General features: G+C 45.2%; 1 protein-coding gene across 1 annotated transcript in view; it reads left to right on the top strand.

Moving 5' to 3' along the window:
• Window positions 1-26889, top strand: part of DOC2B (double C2 domain beta) — a 1351069-nt gene that overhangs the window by 663348 nt on the left and 660832 nt on the right. The window contains exon 3 of the mRNA XM_077296346.1: window positions 9985-10059. Coding sequence (XP_077152461.1) covers window positions 9985-10059 — 75 coding nt within the window. The remainder of the gene's footprint in view (window positions 1-9984; window positions 10060-26889) is intronic.

Genomic DNA, 26889 nt, shown 5'->3' with positions numbered 1-26889 from the left:
ATTTCGACCTCTTTTGACTTTTTGATGACACACCTTGCATCTGACATAGCAAATGTCATCTGCAACTGTGTCAAAAAAGGACCAGGCACTGCAAGTCTTGGGAGCGCCCTTTTTGGCTTTTGGAAGAGACATGCTCCTAACGGGTGCCAAAGCGGAGGCTGCAGGATCCGCAGTCTTCCCCCTCCCTCTCCCTCTTTGGGCCGTACGGGGAATCTCTTCCTCAGAGCTGCTCCCACCACCTTCCTGTCCCTCACGCCAAGATGGGTCAAGGACCTCATCATCTACACTACCCTCTGCCCCCAACTGCTCCTCCTGGGTAGTCTCAGCAGCAGAGCACGCACCAGTAAGTGGCACCTGAGTGTCATCATCAGCTGATGCGGCCTGCGATGTGGTGACCGGAGCCACTGGCCCACCCGCCTCTTCAGAGGAAGAGAGAAAAAGCTGTTGGGCATCACTGCACCCTGCCTCTTCTTCCTTTTCTCCAATGCTGCTTGGCTGGCCCCCTGTTTCCAAGCCAAGAGATTCAGAGAACAGAAGTAGAGACGGCTCCTGTCCTGGGCTCTCTGTCTGCCTGGGCAATTTGGCAGGTGGTGAAGAGACAGATGGCTGCTCTCCAGTGCTCTGTGTCTGAGAGGATGTGGCACTAATTGAAGTTGATGCATTAGCTGCCATCCATCCGACAACGGCTTCAATTTGGTCTTCACGCAGCAGCGGTGTACGGCGCTCTGACACAAAGCTGCGCATGAATGACTGTTGCCTGGTGAAAGTGGGTGCTGTTGAGTCACCGGTGCCCGCAGCAGGCACAGAATCCCCACGTCCCCTCCCTGCTCCGCGCCCACGCCCACGCCCACGTGCCTTACTCACTGCCTTCTTCATCTTGGTTGACTGATAAAGATAAGCAGAAAAGTACTAACGGCTTTGTGTGCTTATTCCTGAGCAACTCCTCCTAACAGGTATAAGAAACACTAATTTTCTAAAGTGTGGACTAGACTTTAATATGAGCTAATGTGGCCTACACAAATGTAAAGTGGTGTAACTGGTGTGTTTGGTGAACTTTATTATTTATTTATTTTTTGGGGGCTGAACTGACAACGGATAGAGCTGCAGTCACACGGAGACCGTGCAGACAGACGTAAACGGCGCTGCAAGGCCCAAAAACCCTCCTCTACGTTATCCTATGTAGTGTTTTTCCACAAGTTAGCTGGAGACGGGTGGAAAGACACTAATAGGATTTTTTTGAAAAAATGTGCAGCAGCCTGCACTACTTAAAACAAAATGAAAATTGATTTGGCGGTATGACGCAGTGAAGAACCCTGAGCTGGAGACAACCAGGCTATGGCTGCTCACAGACTACAGGGCGAGCTGCAGTCACACGGAGACCGTGCAGACAGCCGTAAACGGCGCTGCAAGGCCCAAAAACCCTCCTCTACGTTATCCTATGTAGTGTTTTTCCACAAATTAGCTGGAGACGAGTGGAAAGACACTAATAGGATTTTTTTGAATAAATTAGCAGCAGACTACACTACTTGAAAAAAAAAAAAAAAAAAGAACAGTATGAGGCAATGAACCACCCTCCCTGAACTGAATACAACCAGCTATGGATGGCCTATGTGGCTGCACTCAGACTAGAGAGTGGGCTGCACTCACACACACACACACACAGACCTTGCAGATCGCTGTGAAAACAGCGCTACAAGGCAAAAGCAAGGTGAATAGTAGGTGAACACAGCGGTTGCTAAATTAGCCTTTGGAAAGCACAAAGAAGCAAATCGCTATCTCTAAACTGTCCCTCAGTCAGCAAACAGCGTCCTGTCACTAACTGAATTCACAGCAGAGTGATCGCAAAATGGCGCCAGCGACTTTTAAACTGCATCATGACATCATTTCAGCAGCCAATCACAGCCTTGCCAGTAGTTTCATGCCCTCCATGCTAAACAGGATGTGCCCACACTTGGAATCATTCTCATTGGCTGAATTTCTGCATTTTGAATCTTGGAACTTCCGATTCCGGTATCCGATACACGGCAAGTATCGGAATCCCGGTATCGGAATTCCGATACCGCAAGTATCGGCCGATACCCGATACTTGCGGTATCGGAATGCTCAACACTACTGAGGACATGAAATTTCCCTCCGCCCCAGAATCCACACAAAGCTCGACCATAAGAGTGGAAGGGCCAAAGGTAATTGTCCCCTTGAAGGACAATTGTGTCTAGTGAACCTCCTCCTACAGTTGCTAGACGCGGTCGTTTCCCCTGCCGCTGTGGACATTTCTTGGTATAATGTCCTGACTGCTGGCAGACATTACAGACCATGGGTATTCGAGCTGCCCGAGACTTAGGACCCACTCGAGAAACCTCCATGGCCTCATAGGGCTTGGACACCTGAACAGGGGACTCCAGTGGCTTGGCGAAGATAGGTGCCAGCTGAAATCTCTGCCTACACTGGGCTCGCTCCAACCCCCGCTCGTGAAAATGGAGGTCAATGCGAGTGGATATGGCTATCAGCTCTTCCAGTGTGAAGGGAATCTCCCTAGTGGCCAAGGCATCCTTCACATGGTCAGCCAGTCCTCTCCAGAACACAAGAATAAGGACCTTATCCGGCCACTCCAGCCCAGATGCCAAAGTCCGGAAGTGAACGGAAAAGTGACTGACCATGGAAGAACCCTGTGTCAAAGCCAACAGTTGGAGCACCGAATCTTGGGTGACACGAGGCCCTAAAAAGACCTGTCTCAGAGAGTCCAGAAACCTTGGAGCACTCTGCACCACATGATCGTCATGCTCCCACAGTGGTGTTGCCCACTCAAACGCCCTGCCTGACAACAGGAATGCAATAAATCCCACCTTCACCCACTTCGTGGGAAAACATGCAGACAGGAGCTGAAGGTGTATGACACACTGACTCACAAATCCCCGACACAGCTTACTGTCACCAGTAAATTTATCAGGTAGCGGGAGATGGGACAAAGTCGGAGCAGGGGTGGGAGTGGACAAACTGGCTGCAGCCACGCTAGCAGCCTGAACAGCGACCGCGGTAACATCCACAGCCGAGGTTGTGCGCTCAAGAGCCACCAACCTACCCTCCAGCTGCTGGATGCACCCTTGTAATCGCTGTTCATCTGTCATTACTAGCTAGACCCTGGCGCTAGCGTAATGATAGGGCTAGCGGAGTGCACCAAATAATTAGGAAGATGGTATAAGGTGCGATCACAGCCCGGGGTCCACCGTGCAGAGATGGAACCTGCTGCTGAGTAATGACGGACTATATGGCGGTATAATGTGGATACACACACGGGTTAGCTTCACCCGGTATGAAGGAAGCTAACCCTGTTGCGTCACAGGGCTGTGGTACTGCACAAAGAGTGCAAGCAAGGAGTCAAAGAACTCTATCCCAAGACACAGGGAAAGAGTTCCTCTAGACCTCTTGAGCTTGACACGCTACTGGGGTGTCAGAGTTTAACAGAAATAATAATTTAATGCACAAGAGTGCATGCAGTGCCGCTCTGATGGACGCCACTAACCACCCAGACTTGGGTCAGGAAAGCGCTCTAATAGCACATGGCGCTGCACTGGCGGTCACAGCAATAAGACGCTGTATCGTGTGTTAGATGCAGATAGCACTGTCAGGCTCTAGATAGCAAGCATCCACCGTACGCGAGCAGTCAACAACACTAGGAAGGGGGATGATTAATGAGCGACTTTCACACATCTGCACAAACACGTTTTCAAGCATACACTAGCGCATGCCTGAGCGGCAATGCGAACCTTTTATAGCGGCAGTGCAACAGTACCTTCCAGATGGTCCAATAGGAGCTGCAAAAGGACCTGAGCATGTGAACCCCGACCTCCAATGGGAGGTCGTCCCGTGGGCATGCTCAGTATGGGAAAAGCAGGACTTAGTCCCAGAAAGACCTGCTCGCTGCTGAACAGTGCTGGCTACAAAAGCAGAGCCTGGAAGGGCAGCAGTAACCAGTCGCACAGTATTAGCTTGAGCCAGATGCTGGGACCGACGTCTCCGCTGAGCAGGCTCCACTGCAGCTGGAGAAGAATGGGAGACCGCAGCGGAGATGCTTTGAGATTCCCACCGTGCAGAGGCGGGAACTCGACATCTAACACAAAGAGCTTAATTTTTGTAAACATGTCCTGTGGTCTAAAACTTAACTTTTTGGGCATAATAACCATCGTTATGTTGGGAGGAAAAAGGGAGAAACTTGGAAGCCTAAGAGCACCATCCCAACTGTGAAACATGGGGGTGTCAGCATCATGTTGTGGTGTTGTTTTGCTGCAGGAGGGACTGGTGCACTTCACAAAATAGATGGCATCATGAGAAAAGAAGATTATGTGGCAACTAGATGGTGGCCCGATTCTAACACATCGAGTATTCTAGAATATATACAGTACAGACCAAAAGTACTTTGAAGCTCACAAAGAGAATGCCAAGAGTGTGCAAAGCAGTCATCAAAGCAAAAGGTGGCTACTTTGAAGAACCTGGAATATAAGACATATTTTCAGTTGTTTCACACTTTTTTGTTAAGTATGTAATTCCACATGTGTTAATTCATAGTTTGGATGCCTTCAGTGTGAATGTACAATTTTCATAATCATGAAAATACAGAAAAATCTTTAAATGAGAAGGTGTGTCCAAACTTTTGGTCTGTTCTGTATGTAGTTTATTTATGAAGATTTTAGAATAATACAATGAATACACAGAATTCAGCTGGCCGGGCGCAACCAATTAGCGAAGCGTGGTTCAAATCCCGCTCCAATTCGCACCCGGAATGAACCTGTCGCTGTTTGTTCATGGCCGGCCACGTAGTATATAGCACAGCCACGTAGTATATAGCACATCCACGTAGTATATAGCAGCCCACATAGCATATAACACAGTCACGTAGTATATAACACAGCTCACGCAGTATATAACACAGCCCACATAGTGTATAACACAACCATGTAGTGTATAACACAGCCCACATAGTATATTGCACAGCGCACGTAGTATATTGCACAGCCACAAAGTATATTGCGCAGCCCAAGTAGTATATTGCACAGCCCACGTAGTATATTGCACAGCCACGTAGTATATTGCACAGCCACATAGTATATTGCACAGCCCAAGTAGTATATTGCACAGCCCACGTAGTATATTGCACAGCCACGTAGTATATAGCACAGCCACCCTTGTATATTACACAGCCACGTAGTATATTACACAACCCACATAGTTTATAGCACAGTGACGTATATAACACAGCCCATGCAGTATAATCACAGCCACGTAGTCCCACATAGTATATTGCACAGCCAAGTAGTATATAGCACAGCCACATAGTATATTGCACAGTCCACATAGTTAAAAAAAAATAATTGTTATTTACTCACCTTCCGACGGCCCCAGGATGCAGCCAAGGCCTTCCCGCTCTGGTCTCAAGTGCCAATAACACATAATGATGTAGCGGTCTCGCGAGACTGCTACGTCATCTCCGGTCATTGCTGCAATACATTCTGGGGACCGGAGCGGCACGCGAGGAGCCGGAAAGGCCTGGGCTGGATCCGGGGGCCGTCGGAGGGTGAGTATATAATGATTTTTTAATTTTTTTAATTATTTTTAACATTATGTTTTTACTATTGATGCAGATAGGCAGCATCAATAGTAATAAGTTGGTCACACAGAGGGTTAATGGCAGCTTTAACGGACTGCCTTACACCGCGTTATGCCGTGGTGTAAAGCAGTCCAGTTAACGCTATGTGGGTGCTGACTGGGGGGAGTAGGGAGGGGTGTTGACTGCAGGGGAGGAGGGAGGGGCCAACTCGCGGCCTCGGGCCGCGACCAATCAGCGACACGGGATTTCCATGACAGACAGACGGAAGTGACCCTTAGACAATTATATAGTAGATTATGGTAATCCTAATTGACCTGAAACGGCAAAGGTTTATTCTGATTTAATGTCAGATATTGAGAAAAACATGCTTATGTGTCTCTTTATGTGGTGTATGTAAACTTCTAGTTTCAACTGTATGTATAAATCATTTTCGAATGCATCTTATGCATACTTGTGGGGCACTGGCAGTGGCAGCTACTGGTCTTTGTCCTATTCCTCATCTTTCTCTTTTAAATTGTCAGTTAGCCATATGCGTTCCGAAGAAACATTCTTGTCTATTTGTGTGTAAACTCAACTCCCACCTGTTCAATTTCACCACAATTGATGTCGTACCATCTGGATGTGCAAATTTTTGTGAATTAATATCATGTGCTCTGTCATGACGGAAGATACCTAGCTGACATAACTTCTTAAAGAAAGTCATCTTTGCTTTGTACTTTCATGTGGCAGAGATCTTGGGCCACTCCATGGAATTCACATTGTGCTGCAATGTGCATTCCACCATCAACAACTGAAATTATAACCAGGGACTTTTCATGTTTTCCATGGTACATTGAGTCAATGATTTGAACAGCCCAATGTAGTACAGGTACACTTATGCACCTCCTCCACATCTTCTTCAATGAACATCTTCCCATCCCCAACAGCTACAGAGCAGAACATTGCTTCAAATGTCACACTGGCTCCTTAAAAACTACCACTGGACAACTTAGTAGCAATGCCAAAACATTGTGGCTGTGATGCTTTTTAGGCAAATTAAGACTTGCTTGCTCTATGAAACATATCCTCAACTTAATAAAACAAATTCAAAGATAACGTTTTGTGCAAAACAAATTTTCATAGGCTTCCATTGCTGCAATTTTCTTTAGCATCAGCCATTTTTGGCAAAATTGGGGATTTTCTGTGTTTTGATTGGTGTAAAATCACCTGGTAGATCCTTGCACAGTATTGGGCCTCTATGAAGGGCTGGGCACAAAAGTGGTACATTTTTCAAAAATACAATTCATGAGCATCTATTACTAGAATTTTTTGTAGCCTTTTTTTGCAAAATTAGGATTTTCTCTGTTTCAATTGGTGTAAATTGTCTTTTCAGAGAGAAAGAGGACTAGAACTCTAGTGCCACCTATAGGAAGTGAACATTGACTCTCTAACAAGCCTTGTAACATGACTTAGGATGAAAGTACTGCCCCTCATCTGCCCCTCATCAGTGAGGTACTGCCCCTCATCAGTGCAAAGTGTGAGATCTGTTTGGCTGGATGAGAGGCATCTGACCGGGATCCAAGGGGAAACATTTCTCCTTGTGGGGAATGACATGTCAGAGTGACATGTCAGAGAAGAAGAGGACTAGAACTCTAGTGCCACCTATACACAATGTCTGTAAATTAAGATTTTTGTTCTGGCTTTTATAATAAATCATGTGACAATGCTCGTTAGAGAGTCGATATTTCTACTTCCTATAGGTAGCATTATAGTTCTAGTCTTCTTCCTCTCCAAAGAAACAATTTGCATATTTCCCAGAGCAGCATAGCAGCTTAAAAGTCTCCTCACCTTGGCATGTCAGGCTTGACATGTCACTCTCTGCAAGGAGAAATGTGACCCATTGGATCCAGGTCAGACACCTATCATTCAGCCAAATCAGATCTCACACGTCTCACTGATGAGAGGAAATGCCTCAATACACACTGTCTGCAAATTGAGATTTTGGGTTTTGCTTTCATCCTAAGTCATGTGACAAGGCTCATTAGAGAGTTGATATTAACTTTTCAGAATTCCTACTTCATATAGGTTCTATAGGGCAAAAAATAGAGACACAAAGCGCATAATAGGGTCTTATCCTACAGATATCCAAGAGAGCTTTCATAGAATTGCTCACCTGATTTTATTGAATGAAGAGCATGTAGCGATTTCGGCTGCTGCAGATCCACAAGCCAATCAATGGCTGTATGACAACATAAACTATGCAGGAGGTGTGGGTTAAATCTGCGCTGCCTTAATGATGAAGTTCCAGGGATAATAAATTTAGACGGTGGTTTATTCAATGCGTTTCAAGGTCAGTGCGACCTCTTCTTCAGGAAATTCCACATACAACATACTTCATATAGGTAGCACTAGAGTTATAATCCTCTTCCTCTCTGAAGAGACAATTTGCATATTTCCCAGAGGAGCATTGCAACTTAAAAGTTTCCTCACCTTGGCATGTCAGGCTTGACATGCCACTCTCTTCAAGGAGAAATGTTATCAATTAGTATAAAAATACCTGATAGTTCTTTAAGCAGGATTGGGCCCCTGCACAGGGCTGGAAACATGAAAGGATGTTAAAGTGTTTTTTTTTTATCATCAACTCACATGGTTGGAGAGGGTAATCAAACCAGGGATCAAACTTTGATATTACATTAACAATGATTTGGATAACGTGTTGGGCACAACAAAAACATGCAAAGCTGATAGATTACACAGTGTCTGTGACACAAAAATGTCATCAAGTCCAGGACACTGATTGCATTAGTTTGCAAAATACATGGTCAACCAGGTTTGGCGTACACCACTGGACAGGGCAAGTGAATTCTTCATCATCCATTGCACAAGGAATTTAATTTGCTCTCCTGGTCTTACTGGCAGCGACATAATTGTCTGTAAGATCAACAGGGATAATTTTTCAACAATTTTTTTATTGTTGAAAAACATGAATAGTCTGTCAGTGCAATATGTTATTATTACTTTAGATCAAATTTATATGAAGAGGTCCCTTTAACATTTCTAAGACTGTGTTTTCTTTAAGGAAATGCCTGAAAAGGTTTTAGATGCAGTGCGAGAAAACCTCAGAGTGTTACATATGTCTTTTCAGGACATCTAGAGTTATTACAAAATTTGCAATTTCCATCTAAGATACGATACTATATGCATATGGGTAAAACAACTGGTTAAGGGACAGGAAACAGATTTGTAAATGGTACATTGTCTACATAGTCTAATGTTAGCAGTAAGGAACCAGAAATATCATTGTTAGGACCACTTATTTTTAATTTCTTTATTAATTACCTTGTGGAAAGAATTGAGAGTAAAATGTCAGTTTAACACAAAACTTTTATAAGATAATAAACACTGAGCTTGACTGTATACTATTACTGAATGAGATAAGATGTCTGCACAGGCAAAAACATTTTGGATGAAATTTAATGTTGCTAAATGTAAAGTAGGCCACAGTAATGGTATTAAATCTAACAACTAATTGGGCCATACAGTCAAAGTAGTACATTGTAAAATTACAATCTTATTACAAAAGATATGTCTGCAAAATGGTATGAAAAATGTGAATAAAAAGTAGATAGGCTACAAGAGCTAAACAAGCAGTGAAACAGCTAGGCCAAAAATACAGATAAAAGGTAATGACAAAGTGTGCAATAGATAGAAAGGCAACTCTAATTATATAGATAAATAGGAAGCTAAGTAACATTTAAAAATGGACAGATTTGCATCTAACCATAAAAGCTGAATTAAAAGAGAGCTATAGCTTAATCAACAAGAAAGAATCAGAATCCAGAGTATATAAATAATATTCAAATAATAATGCAAGTAGCACATAGTATAGAGACATAACATTGTATACATCATCGTATCACCTAATGACATGATAACAAAGTAATAGATCACACCACAAAATCCCAAGAACCCTCGACCACGTTTCACTGATAAGACAGCTTCATCAGGAGCAATGGTATTGCTGCACATACATTAAATGGAAATATACAAAGTATTACAGATCAGAAGTACTTGGGTTTTCTGACCTGTAATGGTAAGCAGTAGTATTCAATGTCAAGTGCAGCTGCAAAAGCATTTATATGTCAAACTGCACTTCAAAATGGTCTGATACTTGGAGTATAAGCAATTGTGTATAACATTTCAATTATATCAGTGGCAAAGCTAGGGTAATTGTGCTATGTAGAATCTCACAAATTTACTATATCTTGGTTATGAAGTTTAATATTTTTTAAAATGTAGTGATTTATTTCATTTATTTAACATGGTGTGTGATTTGTAGCTTAACAATAATTAAGTCACTATGTAAATTGTATTTCTAACCTTAATATCTATTGTTTTTAAAGGGCTTGAAACCTATGGACCACAATGGACTGGCTGATCCATATGTTAAATTACATTTACTTCCAGGAGCTAGTAAGGTAGGAGTCATTTAGCTTTCTGTGTTTACTGTTCTTACAAATTGTTATTCTTCAATTCACACATTTAATTTTCATAAATATCTTTATTGCTGTTTTTAAAGAATTATTTCATTCCACCTATTATCAAATATGATAAAATAACATTTCTAGCTTAAAACCAAATGCCTCACAGTGTCACTGAAGCCTCAATTGTGGTGAATATGTAAACTGTTGTTCTCTGGATGATTCTAGATTTGTGATTTTTGCTTTTGATTGTATTGCTGATGCTGCTTTTATATTTAGCATGAAGAAAATGTGAAAACCTTCATCTTCAATGTGTATCCTGTGTTGATATCCAGGACACCACTCTATTCCCTGACTATCTTATTCTAGTCTATTGGTCGTTTTCTGGACTCTTAGGGTATTTGCACACAATGTCTTTTTCAGATGGAATCCGCCTGTAACCCCCCTGAAAAAGCACCGAAAAGAAAGAAATGAACAATTGCACAGCAATGTAAAAATGAATTGTTGTGCATAGATTCTGTCTTTTGTCATATCTTTCAACTGTTTCAGGTTTATAAAGCTATGAAGTGGATAATTGAAGCAACCTGACCATTCTGGCAGTTTCCGCTTAGAAGCCGTTGACATTTTATACCGTATATAGAATTAAAAAAATGCAGATTTGCAGACATAACCAATGTCAGAAAAGACACTTAAGGGAAAATTCAGCCAGCGTTTTTCTGAAGCATCTAAATGATGCTGTATACACTTACACTTTAGGATATAATCAAAGAGAGACTTCAGTGACATTAAAAAAAATTGCATGTTTTCAAGTAAAAACTACTTGAGGAAACCCATTTTTTCTTTTCTTGAGGAATTTCCTGAAGTTTGAAAAGTTTTGAAGGAGTTTTTATTTTGAAGACTTGCAGCCAATTGTTTTGACTGTGTCTAGCTTGGAAAAGTTTCCACAGGAATTTGTTTAAGAAGTGAAATTAACTTTTATTTTTCACAAAATATTTTTCAAAATGTCATCTGTAAAAAAAAGCATAAAAAACTCATATGAAAAACAGAGTGAATTTTCCATAGAATTAAATGTGAAGGGTTTTCCAAGCTTTTTTAATAGCTTTCAAACATGTGACGCAATAGTACGCACATGTCAGATTCCCCCTGTTTGGTGTGGGCTTCAGCACTGAGCCCGCACCTTTCTGGGCACATGACAGCTGATCTATACTTTTGAATGTTGGTTGTGCTTTCACACTCGTGGTAGCATGATACAAACTCTACAACCCACACAAGTGGCTTGGGTAGTGCAACTCATCCAGGATGGCACATCAGTGCGAGCTGTGGCAGGAAGGTTTGTTGTGTCTTTCAGTGTAGTGTCCAGAGGCTGGAGGCGCTACCAGGAGACAGGCCAGTACACCAGGAGACGTGGAGGGGGCCGTAGGAGGGCAACTACCCAGCAGCAGGACCGCTACCTCAGCCTTTGTGCAAAGAGGAACAGGAGGAGCACTGCCTGAGCCCTGCAAAATGACCTCCAGCAGGCCACAAATGTGCATGTGTCTTCACAAACGGTTAGAAACCGACTCCATGAGGATGGTCTGAGTGCCCGATATCCACAGATGGGGGTTGTGCTCACAGCTCAACACTGTGCAGGATGCTTGGCATTTGCCACAGAACACCAGGATTGGCAAATTCACTACTGATGCCCTGTGTTCTTTACAGATGAAAGCAGGTTTACACTGAGCACATGTCACAGACGTGACAGAGTCTGGAGACGCTGTGGAGAGTGATCTGCTGCCTGCAACATCCTTCAGCATGACCGGTTTGGCAGTGGGTCAGTAATGGTGTGGGGTGGCATTTCTTTGGAGGGCCACACAGTGCTCCATGTGCTCCCCAGAGGTAGCCTGACTGCCATAAGGTACCGAGATGAGATCATCAGACCCCTTGTGAGACCATATGCTGGTGAGGTTGGCCCTGGGTTCCTCCTAATGCAGGACAATGCCAGACCTCACGTAGCTGGAGTGTGTCAGCAGTTCCTGCAAGATGAAAGCATTGAAGCTATGGACTGTCCCGCCCTTGTCTTGAGGCATTTCCACTGAAGTTGAATCAGCCTGTAACTTCATTTTCCACTTTGATTGTGAGCATCATTCCAACTCCAGACCTCCATGGGATATTAGTTGTGATTTACATTGATCATTTTTAGGTTTTATTGTTCTCAATACATTCCACTATGTAATGAATAAAGATTTACAACTGGAATATTTAATTCAGTGATATCGAGGATGTGGGATTTTAGTGTTTCCTTTATTTTTTTGAGCAGTGTAGCTAAGTGCTGCTGTCAGTCTCTGACAGCGGCATTTAATTCATGGTTACAGGAAGCGTGTCACTAATCCCACTTATCGGTGACCCCATCACATGATCACGGGTCACCGATGGTTCGGCATGACAATCAGAGGTCTGCAGCCGACCTCTATGGTCATCATTGCCAGATTGCATTTCTGCTACACACAAGTGATCCTGTGGGCAGCAGAGGTGATAAAAGTACTGCAGTTTCTATTCTCCCATGGAGAATAGTGAAGCATGCAAAAAGTAAAAGTAAAAAAAATATTTAAAAAAAAATAAAAAAATATAAAGTCCAAATCACCCCCTTTCACCCCATTCAAAATAAAACAATAAAAAATAAAATATACACATATTTGGTATCACCGCTTTCAGATTCACCTGATTTATTAATATAAAATAAATTATCCGATAGCTAAACAGCGTAATGAGAAAAAAATAAAACCACTAGGATTACATTTTTTTGGTTGCCACTACATTGCAATAAAATGCAATAACAGGAGTTCAAAAGATATTATCTGCACCAAAATGGTATCAATAAAAACGTCAGGTTGATGTGCAAAAAATAAGCCCTTGCCCAGCCCCAGATCATGAAAAATTGAGATGCTACAGGTCTTGGAAAATGGTGTAATTTTTTTTATATTTTTTCACCACTTAATAAAAAAAAACCTATATATATGTTTGGTGTCTGTGAACTCGTGATGATCTGGAGAGTCATAATGGCAGGTCAGTTTTAGCATTTAGTGAACCTGGTAACAAAAAAAAAAATCTCTGGACTTGCACTTTTTTTTTCACCACACTTAGAATATTTTTTCCATTTTCCATTGCACAATATGTTAAAACAAATGGTGTAGGTCAAAAGTACAACTTTCCCAAATTTTCTGATAGAATATTTTCAGATAAATAATGGATACATTAAAAAAATACTTTATTCCCATCATTAAAAAGCTATTCTACTGAAAAACAAAATATTTATTGGTTATAAAGAATGTTTTTTTGTTTGTTTTTTTTACCTGAACAATAAATATCTGGCATGTTAGTGGCTCAGTTAATTTGAATGTTGCTTTTAAATGTTTTTAATACTCTGCATCAAGGTTTTTTTTAATCTTCCTAATCATTAAAAATGAAATGCTAAACTTCCTTCTAAAAGAAAAATACAGCAAATGGAAAACGTAGCTTGTTATACAGTACATTTCAGCTCTGAATATGAAATACAAAAATGGAGAACTTCAAAGCTAACTGTAAAAAGTATAATTTCATATAGCCTCAAACCAATATAGATTTTACTACTCACATTCATTAATTTTAAACCATCTTATAATGTACTTCTTCAGTCTTCTCCATTGTGCTACAGCCTGACCCCAGCATATATTTTACAGTGATACATATCTTTATCTTGGCTAATTGCTTAAGAATAAAAAAAATCTTAAGTTAAAATGTCCCTAAAGAAGACATTTAGAGGACAGGTTTTAAAGAGTAATGAAAAAGTTATATGTACATAACTAACCCAAAACTATAATAGAAAAATGAAAAATTATATTTCCCTTATTAACAGTGATGAGCGAGCACTAAAATGCTCGGGTGCTCGTTGCTCGAGGTTGAGCAGATTGGAATACTCGGGTACTCGGCCAGAAAAATGAGCCCAATGTAAGTCTATGGGAGACCCGAGTATTTTTACCGCGATTTTAAGGTCTAAAAACGTCTAAAAATGATGGAAACACTACTTAAATGACACAGGGACATCATGGGGATCGCCCCTGGAAGCATTCCTGACTCCTAGTTCACAGCTTTAATCAATTTTTTCCAAGATTCATGCCTTTTTTCCCGGTGCCACAAAAAAAACATTAAAACGAAACCAAAACGGGTTTTGCTGGGAAATATGTCAAGGTACATCCTTTGCAGGTTAATGACTTGCCTGTAAGGCAAAATATTTAACCCCAGACCGAAAATTTCCTCCCCCACTTAGGCTTAGTCCAACTCAGTCCTGGTCTCCACAGCGTTCACCCAGTGTGCTGTCAGGAAAATGTAGCATCCCTGGCAACAAGCATTTGTCCACGTGTTGGTCATTAAGTGGACCTTCCCAGTAACTGCATTGGTCAGGGAATGGGTGACATTATGGTACATGTGCTGGTGTAAGACAGGAACAACACACCAGGAAAAATAGTGTCAGACACTGACACTGGTTTTGTAACTAGGTGTTCTGCCCACAAAGTCTGGTACTTTGATGACATGTGCTTGAGCATGCTAGTGGTGGTCAAGCTGATAGTGTTCTGGCCCGTGCTCATCTTGGTATGGCACAAGTTGCAAATGACCGTTGCTTTGTCAGCTGCACTTTCTTTAAAAATACGCTAGACTGGGGAAGCACCTACCTATTGGCTTGGGAACTTGCTGCGTGTGGGTTTTCTGCGGAACAGTTGCCTGCCTTCTCCCTATGGCCATCCCACTGCCTCTGCCTTCTTATTGCAGTGCTCCAGATCCCTCCCCATCTGCACTGCTGTACTCGCTCTGCATGGCACTTTTCCAGGTTGGGTCAGTGACTTCAACGTCCACCACCTCTTCTTTCACTTCCACACTCTGGTCCCCCTGAATTGTTGATCTAACAACATCAATTATTGGCCAATGTGTCTCATCATCATCTACCTCTTGAGACACTAATTGCCATTTCCCATCATTATCTTCTGACCGTGGCTGCTCAAATAATTGGCCACCACTGTACATCATCTCCTAATGTGCCTTTTGAAATGTGCAGGGCAGGACGCCAGAATCAATAAATCGAAATGTAAACAGTTCCTCGGAGTGTCTGAGTGTGGAATCACTTGTCTCCTGGGACTCACCATGATGAGAGGGAGGAGGATGATGGTGAGGATTATGTGGTTCATACTCTTGGTTAAAGAGACTGGACCATGTGGAAAACAGGGTGGTGCTGGGAAACTTACTGTAGGCATTATCTGCCATCGAACTGACTAACTGTTTTCATTGTTCTTGCTTCAAGAATAGTGTCCATACCCATATACAAAGTGGGAAAGTGTAGCGCTTGTGCCCAGACTGGGTTGCGAGAGCGAGCATTGTGACCCCACTGTGCCACAAACCAGACTACTCTGGAGGACCGTGACTGAGCAGCTACCTTGGTGTTCATTGAAGCCTCTAGTGGTGAAGTAAGGCTTGTGTGGCAGGTAGCTGCCAGGTATCACTCCAGGATGGTGTCTGGCCGTAACAGCAGATCCCACTAGGGAACAGAAGTCTATTGACAGGTGCAGGCAAGTACAGATGGCCACAACTGGAACTCAGGCGGGCACAGCAGGCATTCTGCCAGGCAGGCGGGCACAGAGCAGACTGGAGAAATTGGGACTGTAATGGGTAGGACAAAAAAACAGACAGGTATGAGCAGGAAAAGGAATCAGTACAGAATGGAAGACCAGTAACTGTAAGGGTCCAGTTCAGACTAGAAGGTCAAGGACAGGTAGGACGAGGAGCAGGAGCAGAGCAAAGCCGCAGGATGCAGAGAGAAAGGCAGATCCGCAGGAGGTGAAATGAGAGTAGAACAGAACCACAGAATGCAGTTAACAGGGCAGAACCGTAGGTTGTGGTGAGTAGAGCAGAGCAGAGCCGCAGGATGTGGCAAGCAGAGCAGAGCTGCAGGTTGCGGCGAGCAGAGCAGAACAGAGCAGAGCCGCAGGTTGCGGCGAGCAGATCAGAGCTGCAGGTTGCGGTGAGCAGAACAGAGCAGAGCCACAGCTTGCGGCAAGCGGCGCAAAGAGGAGCAGAGCCACAAGTTGCGGCGAGCAGAGTAGAGCCGCAGCAAGCAGAGCAAAGCTGCAGGTAGCAGCAAGCAGAGCAGAACAGAGCAGAGCCGCAGGTTGCGGTAAGCAGAGCAGAACAGAGCCATATGTTGTAGCAAGCAGAACCGTAGGTTGCGGCGAGCAGCGCAGAGAGGAGCAGAGCCACACGTTTAAGTGAACAGAGCATAGTAGAGCCAAAGGTTGCGGCAAGCAAAACAGAATAGAGCAGAGCCGCAGGTTGCAGCAAGCAGAGCAGAGCTGCAGGTTGCAACGAGCAGAGCAGAGAAGAACTGCAGGATGCGGTGAGTAGAGGGAGTAGACACAAGTATATGCACAGCTGATTGGGAAAGGCAACAGACAAGGATACAAACAGGTGCAGACCAGAGTTCAGACAGGGACAGACACAAGAACAAGTACAGGACAAGGATTCAGGCCTGGGTATACAGCCCCCAGGGTGACAGAAACAAGAGACAAGAATACAGATACAGGCCTGGGTATGCAGCCCCCAGGGTGGCAGAGACAGGACAGGACCTGGCAACTCAATAGCAAGACACTAACTGGGAGGGTATATTGCTCAGGCATCGCGCAGTGGGTGGAGACGCTTTAAGTACCTGATGCCTCCTAGCAATAGGCTGGGGACATATTAGAAGAGTGCACACAGTCTCAATAAGAATCAGGAAGTGCCGGGGCCACTGCCCTAAGCATATAGCCAGGAAGTATGCAGCAAGAAAGGACATGAAGCTCGAAGCAAGGAGCCGGCAGAGGACAGAACTCATAGCATGGCCCGGAGTGGTGAGTAAGATGGGAGATGGGAAGCCATGCAGTGATGCCAGCAGGGATGTTACAGAAGTTAAGCTAGGTCTTATGGATGAACGTGTTTGTTGTGCTCCCACCTGCAAACTGTACAACGTTACTTTTTAAAATAAAATATGTAGTCCTGAAAATGAATTTAGCTTGAGTGCCACTTGCTGGCCCACCAAAATTTATGAATGAGGGCCATCTCCTGGCCCTCCAAAATTTATAACTGAAGGCCACCTGATGGCCTTCCAAAATGTCTAACTGAGAGCCGCCTGATGGCCCTCCAAAATGAACAACTGAGGACCACCTAACAGCCCTCCAACACTTATGACTGACAGCCCTCCAAACTGTATGACTGAGGGCCACCTGATGGCCCTCCAAAATGTATGACTGATAAGGGCCACCTGATAACCCTCCAAAATTTACGACTGATGGCATTTCAAAATGTATGGCTGAGGACTGCCTAATGGCCCTCCAAAAATTTGGAGCGAAGGCCACATCATAACCCTGTTGATATGGTGTAGGAGGAGGACAAGAAAAATATTAAACCATGAACTGTTTATTCTTTTTGGGGTGGTATGGGGTGCATGCGAATACACCAGAAAAAAAGGAACATTTTCATTTGGCTTTATGTCCTGCTGCTTTCATCTGCTGAAGTTGAGAAGTCTGGGTCAATCCAAGCTTTGTCCATTTTAAGAAGAGTCAGGTTGTCAGCATTTTCAGTTGACAGGCAGATGTGCATATCAGATATTGTGCCCCCAGTGGTACTAAAAACCCACGGAATCAACTTAAGCAGGGAAGGAACAGTGAGTGACTGTGGCTTGTGAGCTTCAGACTTCCCTCAACTCCGTGTAAAATAAAAATAAAGATGCACTCATAAAATGGAAGAAAGGTCTAAATGCACTTCTTGTGTGAATAAATGGATGAAGGACTTGTGGTGTTCTTTCCCCAAGAAGGGTTGGAGTAGTTTCCCTCACATGGTTAATGAATTTTCATTGGCAAATGTTGCCAAGGAGATATAAAAAAATGTTTTGAAACCCCTGCTTTAATCTATATACATACTCCCGGCCAGGGCTCTTCTAGTGGGCGCCGCCTCGCTCCATACATTTGTATTAAATGAGGCCATGACCCTTCTAGTGATGCCAACAAGTGGGTGTGGCCATTTAGAAGGCGTGGCCATACACGTATATGGACATGAGTCTGCGCCCACTGGCCGGGAGTATGCATAACTCATACATACCCTCCAGTCCAGGGTAAAAAAAACGACGAATTCCTGCAGTGCACAGTGCGTGTGCTGGGGAGAATCATAAGACTGCAGTCATCCCTTTAAGCTGTTGAATACGATTTTGGGTCTCAGATGGTATTTTTTTAATAGGGCTAATCCAGATCATATTATATTCTCTATTGTGTTTCAAACTGTAGTGATCTATGAGACTTTTAACTTTTTGTGCAACCGTCCGACCAACATACTGTTTTTTGCAAGGGCATTCAATCACGTATATAACCAAATTTGTCAGACATGTAAAATTATATTTAATGTGGAATGTTTCTTTGAAGCTATAGGAAAGTACAACAGTTGATCCATGACAAATGAATAAACAACAAAGGCAGGCTTTGGTTTTTGAAAATGCCACATAATAGTTTAGTATTAATGATGTAAGTATTATTGATGATACGGGATTTCAATCTACTAGTGTCATGATCCAGGCAGGGGTTTGTTTCATGTTATTCTCACCCCGGTCTGGTCATGCTGGGGTTAACCTTCTCTGCCTTGTTTTGGCTTCAGTGTGGTTATTTCAGTCTGCTGTGCCTGCAGACCTATGTCAGTGATAGTTCATGCTCCCAGGCTAGAGCAGCTGACCCCTTGATACCGTGTGTTGTCCTCTGCCCGTGTACTCTGTTCTCGTGACTTCCCTTTCCTGCCATCCCGCCTTGTCTTAATGTTCCCTCCCTGTTCTTGGACCTCTTGGTATGTGACCCGGCTTGTCTTCTGACCTGTTTTATTGTCTCTCGTCACGGTTATATCTGCTCCTGTCTGGCTCTGACTTCTGGCTTGTATTTGACCACATGTATTGCTGTGACCTCTGGTACTTCTTGTCATGACAGTTTCTGACTCAGCTCGTCTGACCACTCTTTCACCACTTGGTGGCACTTGTGCTACTACTCAGTGGTGTTATGCTGTGTGTGCAGCCTCTCTTCCCTCACCAGCAGCCGCTGGTGGAGGTTGCGCTGTACTGCACTGCAGCAGCATTACATTATCACTGACCATACATGTAATGGGGAGTTTGCATTTTTTTTCTCTGCTCTGCTTTCTATGGATCCGTTGCATACCTTGGAGGATCAAATGGACAGTTTGACACAAATGATACAGGATCTGTCTGTGGAACAGGGCACCTTGGCCTTGTCTCATAATCACCTGCAAAGGGAATTTTCTGGCACAGTAAAATCTTTGCAGACTGTCTGTAAGCACTCTAACACTGTTGATGTCTCATTGCACTCTCCTGAAACTACGGTCAGGCTCCCAGATACCTTCTCTGGGGAAAAGGTGAGGTTCTGTATGTTCAAGGAGAGTTGCAATCTATTGTTTTCTCTTAGACCCTGATCTTCTGGAGATGAGAGTCAGTGGGTGGGGATAATCATTTCCTTACTGCGGAAGGGATCTCAGTCATGGGTTTACTCTTTACCTGCTTCTGCCCCTGAAAATATTCAGATTCTTTGAGGCCTTAGGCCTTATTTTGACGAGCCTGACCGGGTCAGAGTGGCAGAAGACACAATCATGAGTCTTTTTCAGGGGAAGCTCTCATCTGAATGGTATTGCTCCGAGTTCAGTTGATGGTCCACTGAGGTGTCCTGGGATGACTCTGTGCTGAGATGTCATTTCAGGAGAGGACTGTTGGATCACCTGAAGGACGCTCTTGCTCTCTATCAACCACTCAGCTCATTGGAAGGTGCTATGACTCAGGCTATCCGTATGGATCGGAGGTTAAGGGAGAGAGGTGTTACACAGTGAGAGGTTCCATTACTCCCTGCTAATTCTGTTGTTTTGCCACCATCTGAACCCATGTAGATGGGGGCCACCAACCTCAAAGAGAAGGAGAGGAGATGGTGACGTGAAGGAAAGCTGTGTTTTTTCCGGCGGAGATCCTGGACATTGGAAAAAGAACTGACCCTCCTGCCCATCGACCTACAAATGGCTGAGTCTGGGTGATTGGTGTGGAGGTCACCCAGACTCTTAGGTACTCTTTTTTTTCATTTTCAAAAGTACTGTTGGAAGTTAAATTTTGTTGTGGGAGTTGCTGCACACCCACTTCTGCTTTCATTGACTGCAGGTCGTCCATGAACTTTATTGACTCTAACTTGGTGACCAAGTGTAAGTTAAGGACAGTTAGGCTGGACACTCCTATTCATATTGTTGCTATTGACAAAACACCACTGGCTAAGAATGTCATCAAGTTTGTCTCAGATGAGTTTCTCCTTAAATTGGGTTCCTTGTGTAGCGCCCCCACTGCCGCAGGGCCGAGGGGTACCCGGTACCGGGCCTCTGAGTCTCTGCTCTGGGGTTGTCACGGTGGCTAGGCCCCGGTCCGTGACCCTGCCGAGGGGCGCACAGTTCAATAATAGATGTGGATGGTGGTAGTGGTGCGGTGTAGTGCCGGTCGCAGTAAATAACGAGGACACCAGGTTGCAGTCTCTTTACCTCTTTACTGAAGATCTCTGGGTCCTCAGTCCGGAATACGGTTCACCAGGCTGCGCAACCGAGGGGCGCACAGTTCAATAATAGATGTGGTCGGTGGTAGTGGTGAGGCTATAGTGGTGCGGTGCAGTAAATAACGAGGACACCAGGTTGCAGTCTCTTTACCTCTTTACTGAAGATCTCTGGGTCCTCAGTCCGGAATACGGTTCACCAGGCTGCGCAAGTCCGGCCGGTCCAACGGCACCTCCAGAGTTCTCTTCACAGGTGGAAATCTGTGCCTTCCCTCTAGCGCTATGTGTTGCGGTCCTTCCCTGCTGTGCTTACAGAAAGTCCCCACAACTGTTGTGTCTGTTTCTTAAGATCCCTCACAACTAGATTAGATGATGTTCTGCTAATCCTCCGTCCCTCCCTGATGTTACGGTTGGGACGGCACCCGTTTGACGGGTAGGCTCGGAGCTCTTCCGGGACCCTAGAGTCGCCCCTCTCCACAAGTTGCCCCCCAAGACTGCATAGGTGATTTAAGTGAGACAGCCCGCCTTAGGCTGACTGTCCTGCCGCTGTTTAGAGTATTGCGTGAAGCTGAATATGGTAATACCCTCTCGGCGTTCCGGCCACCGGTTGTGCGCCTCAGTAGGATGTTGCCTCGGTCTTACAGCACGACTCCTACTGGTATTCTCCTTATTGCTTTGATCTCGTTTCTCACTCAGCACAATCTATCTCGCTTCTGATCCTTCCTTGGGCACCGCCGCTATCCTGAGCAGGCACAGTCCCGTTACGTTCGCTCAAATTGCCAAGCCTCTGTCAGGATCTCACCCCTGACAGAGACCCTACTGTATCTTCCCCCCACAACACCCTCTGCCACAAGTTGTTGCCTGGTTCCAACCCAGTCAGCTTTCTGTCTAACTTCCTGCCTGACCCCCAGTTTACCCACAATGGTGGGGAGTGGCCTAGTGAATAGAACCCTTAGCTCCCCCCGGAAGCCCGACTGTGAAATGTATTGGTGTCTGTGATACCTGATCAGATGAACTCCTTCAGTGCCATCAGACGTGCCATAGCTCCCCTTAGCGGCGGAGCCACAGTACTGCAACGACCAGGACTCTGGGGCGCTGCACTCCCCCCTGGTTAAACACAATACTCCGGGACTGGGAAGAAAACAACAATACAAGTTAGCAAAAAGACATACAGTTTTGGTTGAGTGCAATAACAATAAGTATGCTTGAACAGAGCTTCCCTTTATGGGAGGTGAGGACTCTTGAACGTTACAAACATGGTTAACATTATAAATTACAGGCTATAAATAACTCCCGTTACCCAACCGGGTATTCTACTTAGTGCAAACTTTTGAATAATAAGTTAACATTGTCCTTAAGGATGTACACTCTGAATCCGCTAAAGACCTTCTTATAATCACATTATAAGGCAATTTAACTTTTACATTCTCCTTCTTTAAATCTGCAGGACCGCCTGTCCTTACGGCACCAGACCTACTGCCTCTCCTTTCTCACAGGACCGCTCCTTTCAGCCCGAGCCTTCTGTCTTTCAACTACTATACACAGTATAGAACATAACATTACTTTCAGTTTAAGAGCACCGAGCCATCTCTACATGACTCCTATGAGGACTCAGGGTTTACCTTCTGTCCTCGTTGTCTATCAACAATATCAAACATTTTCTATAGAACATTAAACCTTCTCCTTATTTTTTTCTCACTAACACGCGTGCTGGACACCACGTCTACCCCTACGGGCCCACCGCATCCTTCTTCCAGCTTTCACTTTCTTTCAGGGAACATCATCAGCATTTCTCTACAATTAACTAGTTGGATACATATAACTTTCTCACGCAAACATTATCATCACTTTCTCTTTATCAAAACATTATTGCTATCTCTCGATCTTAAAGCAATACTACTCTCTTAAGGGCAACACATGAACATCCCCTTTAAGAGGGGACCAAGTCTCTATGAGGTAGCATATCTTCTCGAGCTACCAGTCCGTACTCAGCAAAAGGTTCCAGTTTGGTATCTTCACAAAGAGTCCTTTTTGAAGTAAAACCAGTAGGGAGCACCTTTAATAAGGTGCAAACTATTTACAGAAAGTTTGTATCATGCACTGTTCATGATTGCGGCAGTTCGGAAAACTTGTGCCAAAACTTAGAAAAATAAACAAAACAATAGGGACCCCGGGTCAACAAAGGGATCCCTTTAAGAATAACCCTAGACGGGTTTTAAGCAGCAAAGGAGACAAACAGTTAACTATTTACATTCTTCGGTTCTCCGAGGTTTAGTTGGACGGCTTCCAGGGCTGCACCTGGCACTTAACCCTTCTTGGCCTGGGAAAAGTGAGGTCCAGGGTTACACCCAGTGCTGGACAAACGCCGTTAATCCGTCTTTCATGTACAGTTAAATCATGTGCAGCTTGAGTATGGGCATTTGCTGCAGCAGAGGTAGTGGCACTCACTGGAATGGAGTCAGCAGTTGTGGCACTAGCAGTCACTGGAGTGGTGTCGGTTGTCAGGGCAGGGTCGTCCTTCATACCTGCTTCAGATGCGGTCCCTCCGGTGCCGGTCTGCTCTGCCTCCGCTGGGGTCTGGAACGCTGGTTGCAGGGCCTTGCGCTGCGGCGTTGTCATCTCCGTTTGCAGCATCTCGCTTTCCGGCAGGGCCTTGCTTTCTGGCTTCGGAGTGCTGGAACTTCTTTCTTGCTCCGGACCAGACGAGGCTGCCGACAGATATCTGGGGAGGCTCCCGATGATGGTCTTCTTCCATCCGGCCTCAGTGCTCAGCTGCGTCCGCCGGGGTTGGTGGATCAGCTCGTCCGCTCCGGTCTGCAGGAGGTCAGCGTCAACTGTGGAGGTCTGGCTGCGGTGCCTCTCCGGGTAGCTGGGGGAGTCCTCGGTTCCGACCCCACGCTCCGGCTCCGGGCGGCTGGCCATGGCGTCCTCCATGTCGCTGAATTCTTCTTCCTGGTCCTTTTCCCGCTCTCTCCTTCGTGGGCGGTGTCGTTTTCTCGGTCTCCGCCCTCCATTGAGGATCAGGAGGCGGATCTCTGCTGCTGACGGACACGTCCTCACGGTGCAGAAATATTTAGACTGGGCGGCCATTGTCTTTCGCGCTCTCCAGCTTGCATACGCCCACTTCCACACCCTTCTTCTCCTGCGCTTCTCCTCAGTGCTGTAATGGCGGCGGTTTTGGCGGCAATCCTTATAGTAATGGCAGCACGCAGTCTTTGCAATAAAGTACAGTCCAAGCACAGTAAATCACAGTTCCAAGGCACACATGACCTGATTCTTCAGGCTTAAGTAGATCCTGTTCGTGACGCCAAGTTTGTAGCGCCCCCACTGCCGCAGGGCCGAGGGGTACCCGGTACCGGGCCTCTGAGTCTCTGCTCTGGGGTTGTCACGGTGGCTAGGCCCCGGTCCGTGACCCTGCCGAGGGGCACACAGTTCAATAATAGATGTGGATGGTGGTAGTGGTGCGGTGTAGTGCCGGTCAGTCACAGTAAATAACGAGGACACCAGGTTGCAGTCTCCTTACCTCTTTACTGAAGATCTCTGGGTACTCAGTCCGGAATACGGTTCACCAGGCTGCGCAACCGAGGGGCGCACAGTTCAATAATAGATGTGGTCGGTGGTAGTGGTGAGGCTATAGTGGTGCGGTGCAGTAAATAACGAGGACACCAGGTTGCAGTCTCTTTACCTCTTTACTGAATATCTCTGGGTCCTCAGTCCGGAATACGGTTCACCAGGCTGCGCAAGTCCGGCCGGTCCAACGGCACCTCCAGAGTTCTCTTCACAGGTGGAAATCTGTGCCTTCCCTCTAGCGCTATGTGTTGCGGTCCTTCCCTGCTGTGCTTACAGAAAGTCCCCACAACTGTTGTGTCTGTTTCTTAAGTTCCCTCACAACTCGATTAGATGATGTTCTGCTAATCCTCCGTCCCTCCCTGATGTTACGGTTGGGACGGCACCCGTTTGACGGGTAGGCTCGGAGCTCTTCCGGGACCCTAGAGTCGCCCCTCTCCACAAGTTGCCCCCCAAGACTGCATAGGTGATTTAAGTGAGACAGCCGGCCTTAGGCTGACTGTCCTGCCGCTGTTTAGAGTATTGCGTGAAGCTGAATATGGTAATACCCTCTCGGCGTTCCGGCCACCGGTTGTGCGCCTCAGTAGGATGTTGCCTCGGTCTTACAGCACGACTCCTACTGGTATTCTCCTTATTGCTTTGATCTCGTTTCTCACTCAGCACAATCTATCTCGCTTCTGATCCTTCCTTGGGCACCGCCGCTATCCTGAGCAGGCACGGTCCCGTTACGTTCGCTCAAATTGCCAAGCCTCTGTCAGGATCCCACCCCTGACAGAGACCCTACTGTATCTTCCCCCCACAACACCCTCTGCCACAAGGTGTTGCCTGGTTCCAACCCAGTCAGCTTTCTGTCTAATTTCCTGCCTGACCCCCAGTTTACCCACAATGGTGGGGAGTGGCCTAGTGAATAGAACCCTTAGCTCCCCCCGGAGGCCCGACTGTGAAATGTATTGGTGTCTGTGATACCTGATCAGATGAACTCCTTCAGTGCCATCAGACGTGCCATAGCTCCCCTTAGCGGCGGAGCCACAGTACTGCAACGACCAGGACTCTGGGGCGCTGCACTTGCACCAGGAATGCATTTCATGTTTTGTTCTGGACAATCTTCCTGAGGGACTGGTGTTGGGGTTCCACTGGTTACAGTTACATAATCCTGTGATAGACGGGGAATCTGGGGACATTGTTAAATGGGGTCCTAATTGTAGTAAAAGTTGCCTTTATACTGTGTCTGTGCATCCATCAGTCTGGAGGGTATTCCGGAGTACCTGAAGGACTTTGAGGATGTGTTCTCTGAAAAGGAGGCTGAGGTTCTACCACCACACCGCCCATTCGATTGTGCGCTTGATCTTGTTCCTGGTGCCAATTTTCCCAAGGCCCGTCTGTACAATTTCTCTGGCCCTGAGTGGGCTGCCATAAAGTAGTATAACTCTGATAGTCTTCGGCCATCTGTTTTCCCTGTGGTGGCAGGGTTCTTTTTTGTTAAGAAAAAGGATAGTGGTTTACTCTCATGCCTCAATTTTCAAAAATTTACCTCAGGGGAGCATATAATCTTATCTGTATGTGGGAGGGGGATGAGTGAAAAACTGCATTTCTCACCTCTGACGGTTTGTTTGAGAACTTGGTTATGCCCTTTGGTCTGACTAATGCACCAGCAGTATTCCAGAATTTTATTAATCATGTTTTCTCAGATTTTATTGGGCACTTGATGGTAGTTTATCTGGATGATATATTTATATATTCTTCTGTTAAACAGAGCCACATGGATCATCTCCGTGCTGTTCTCCAGAGGCTCAGGGAAAACTCACTATTTGCTATACTGGAGAAGTGTTCATTTTTTGCTCAAGAATTGTCTTTCCAAGGGGTTATTTTGTCTGCTGAGGGGTTCCATATGGACCCTAGAAAGGTACAGGCTATTGTGGATTGGGCGCAACCCAGAGATCTCAAGGGTCTTCAGCTTTTACTGGGTTTTGCTAATTACTATAGAAAATTCATCAAGGGGTTTTCTTAGGTGGTCAAACCCTTGACTGATTTAACTCATAAGGGGGCTGATCTGTGAGTGGGCATCCTGGAATTTCGGCCACGTGTAAAGCCATCGCTAGGCTGTTTTGGTGGCCCTGTTGGCTTCTGACGTCACTGGATTTGTGTCCTCCTGCAAAACTTGTGCCCGTGCAAAAAAATCCCATAACTGGCCAGCCGGGAAATTGGTGCCGCTGCCAATTCCAGATAGACCGTGGACTCATCTGTCCATGGATTTTATCACCGATCTTTCCCCCTCTAATGGCAAAACCGTGATCTGGGTAGTTGTTGATAGGTTCAGTAAACAGGTGCATTTTGTACCATTGACAGATCCTAATGCTGAAACTCTATCAAAACTATTCATTGAGCATATGGTCCGATTGCATGATGTGCCTGTCAGTGTGGTGTCTGATAGAGGAGTGCAATTTGTATTGAAATTCTGGAGGGCTTTTTGTAAACGGCTGGGCATCAGTCTGACCTTTTCATCGGCCTATCATCCTGAGACTAACTGTCAGACTGAAAGGACCAATCAGTCAATATCAGCAAATATTGTGGTATCTTGCCACGTCTAGACAGGATGATTGGTGCTCTTCGGTACCCATGGCAGAATTCACTTTCAATAATCATGTCAATAATCATGACAATA

Source organism: Ranitomeya variabilis, chromosome 3 (genome assembly GCF_051348905.1).
Source record: "Ranitomeya variabilis isolate aRanVar5 chromosome 3, aRanVar5.hap1, whole genome shotgun sequence".
Lineage (NCBI taxonomy): Eukaryota > Metazoa > Chordata > Amphibia > Anura > Dendrobatidae > Ranitomeya > Ranitomeya variabilis.
Note: the sequence above shows the minus strand (reverse complement) of the source record. Positions and strands in the feature narration are given on the sequence as shown.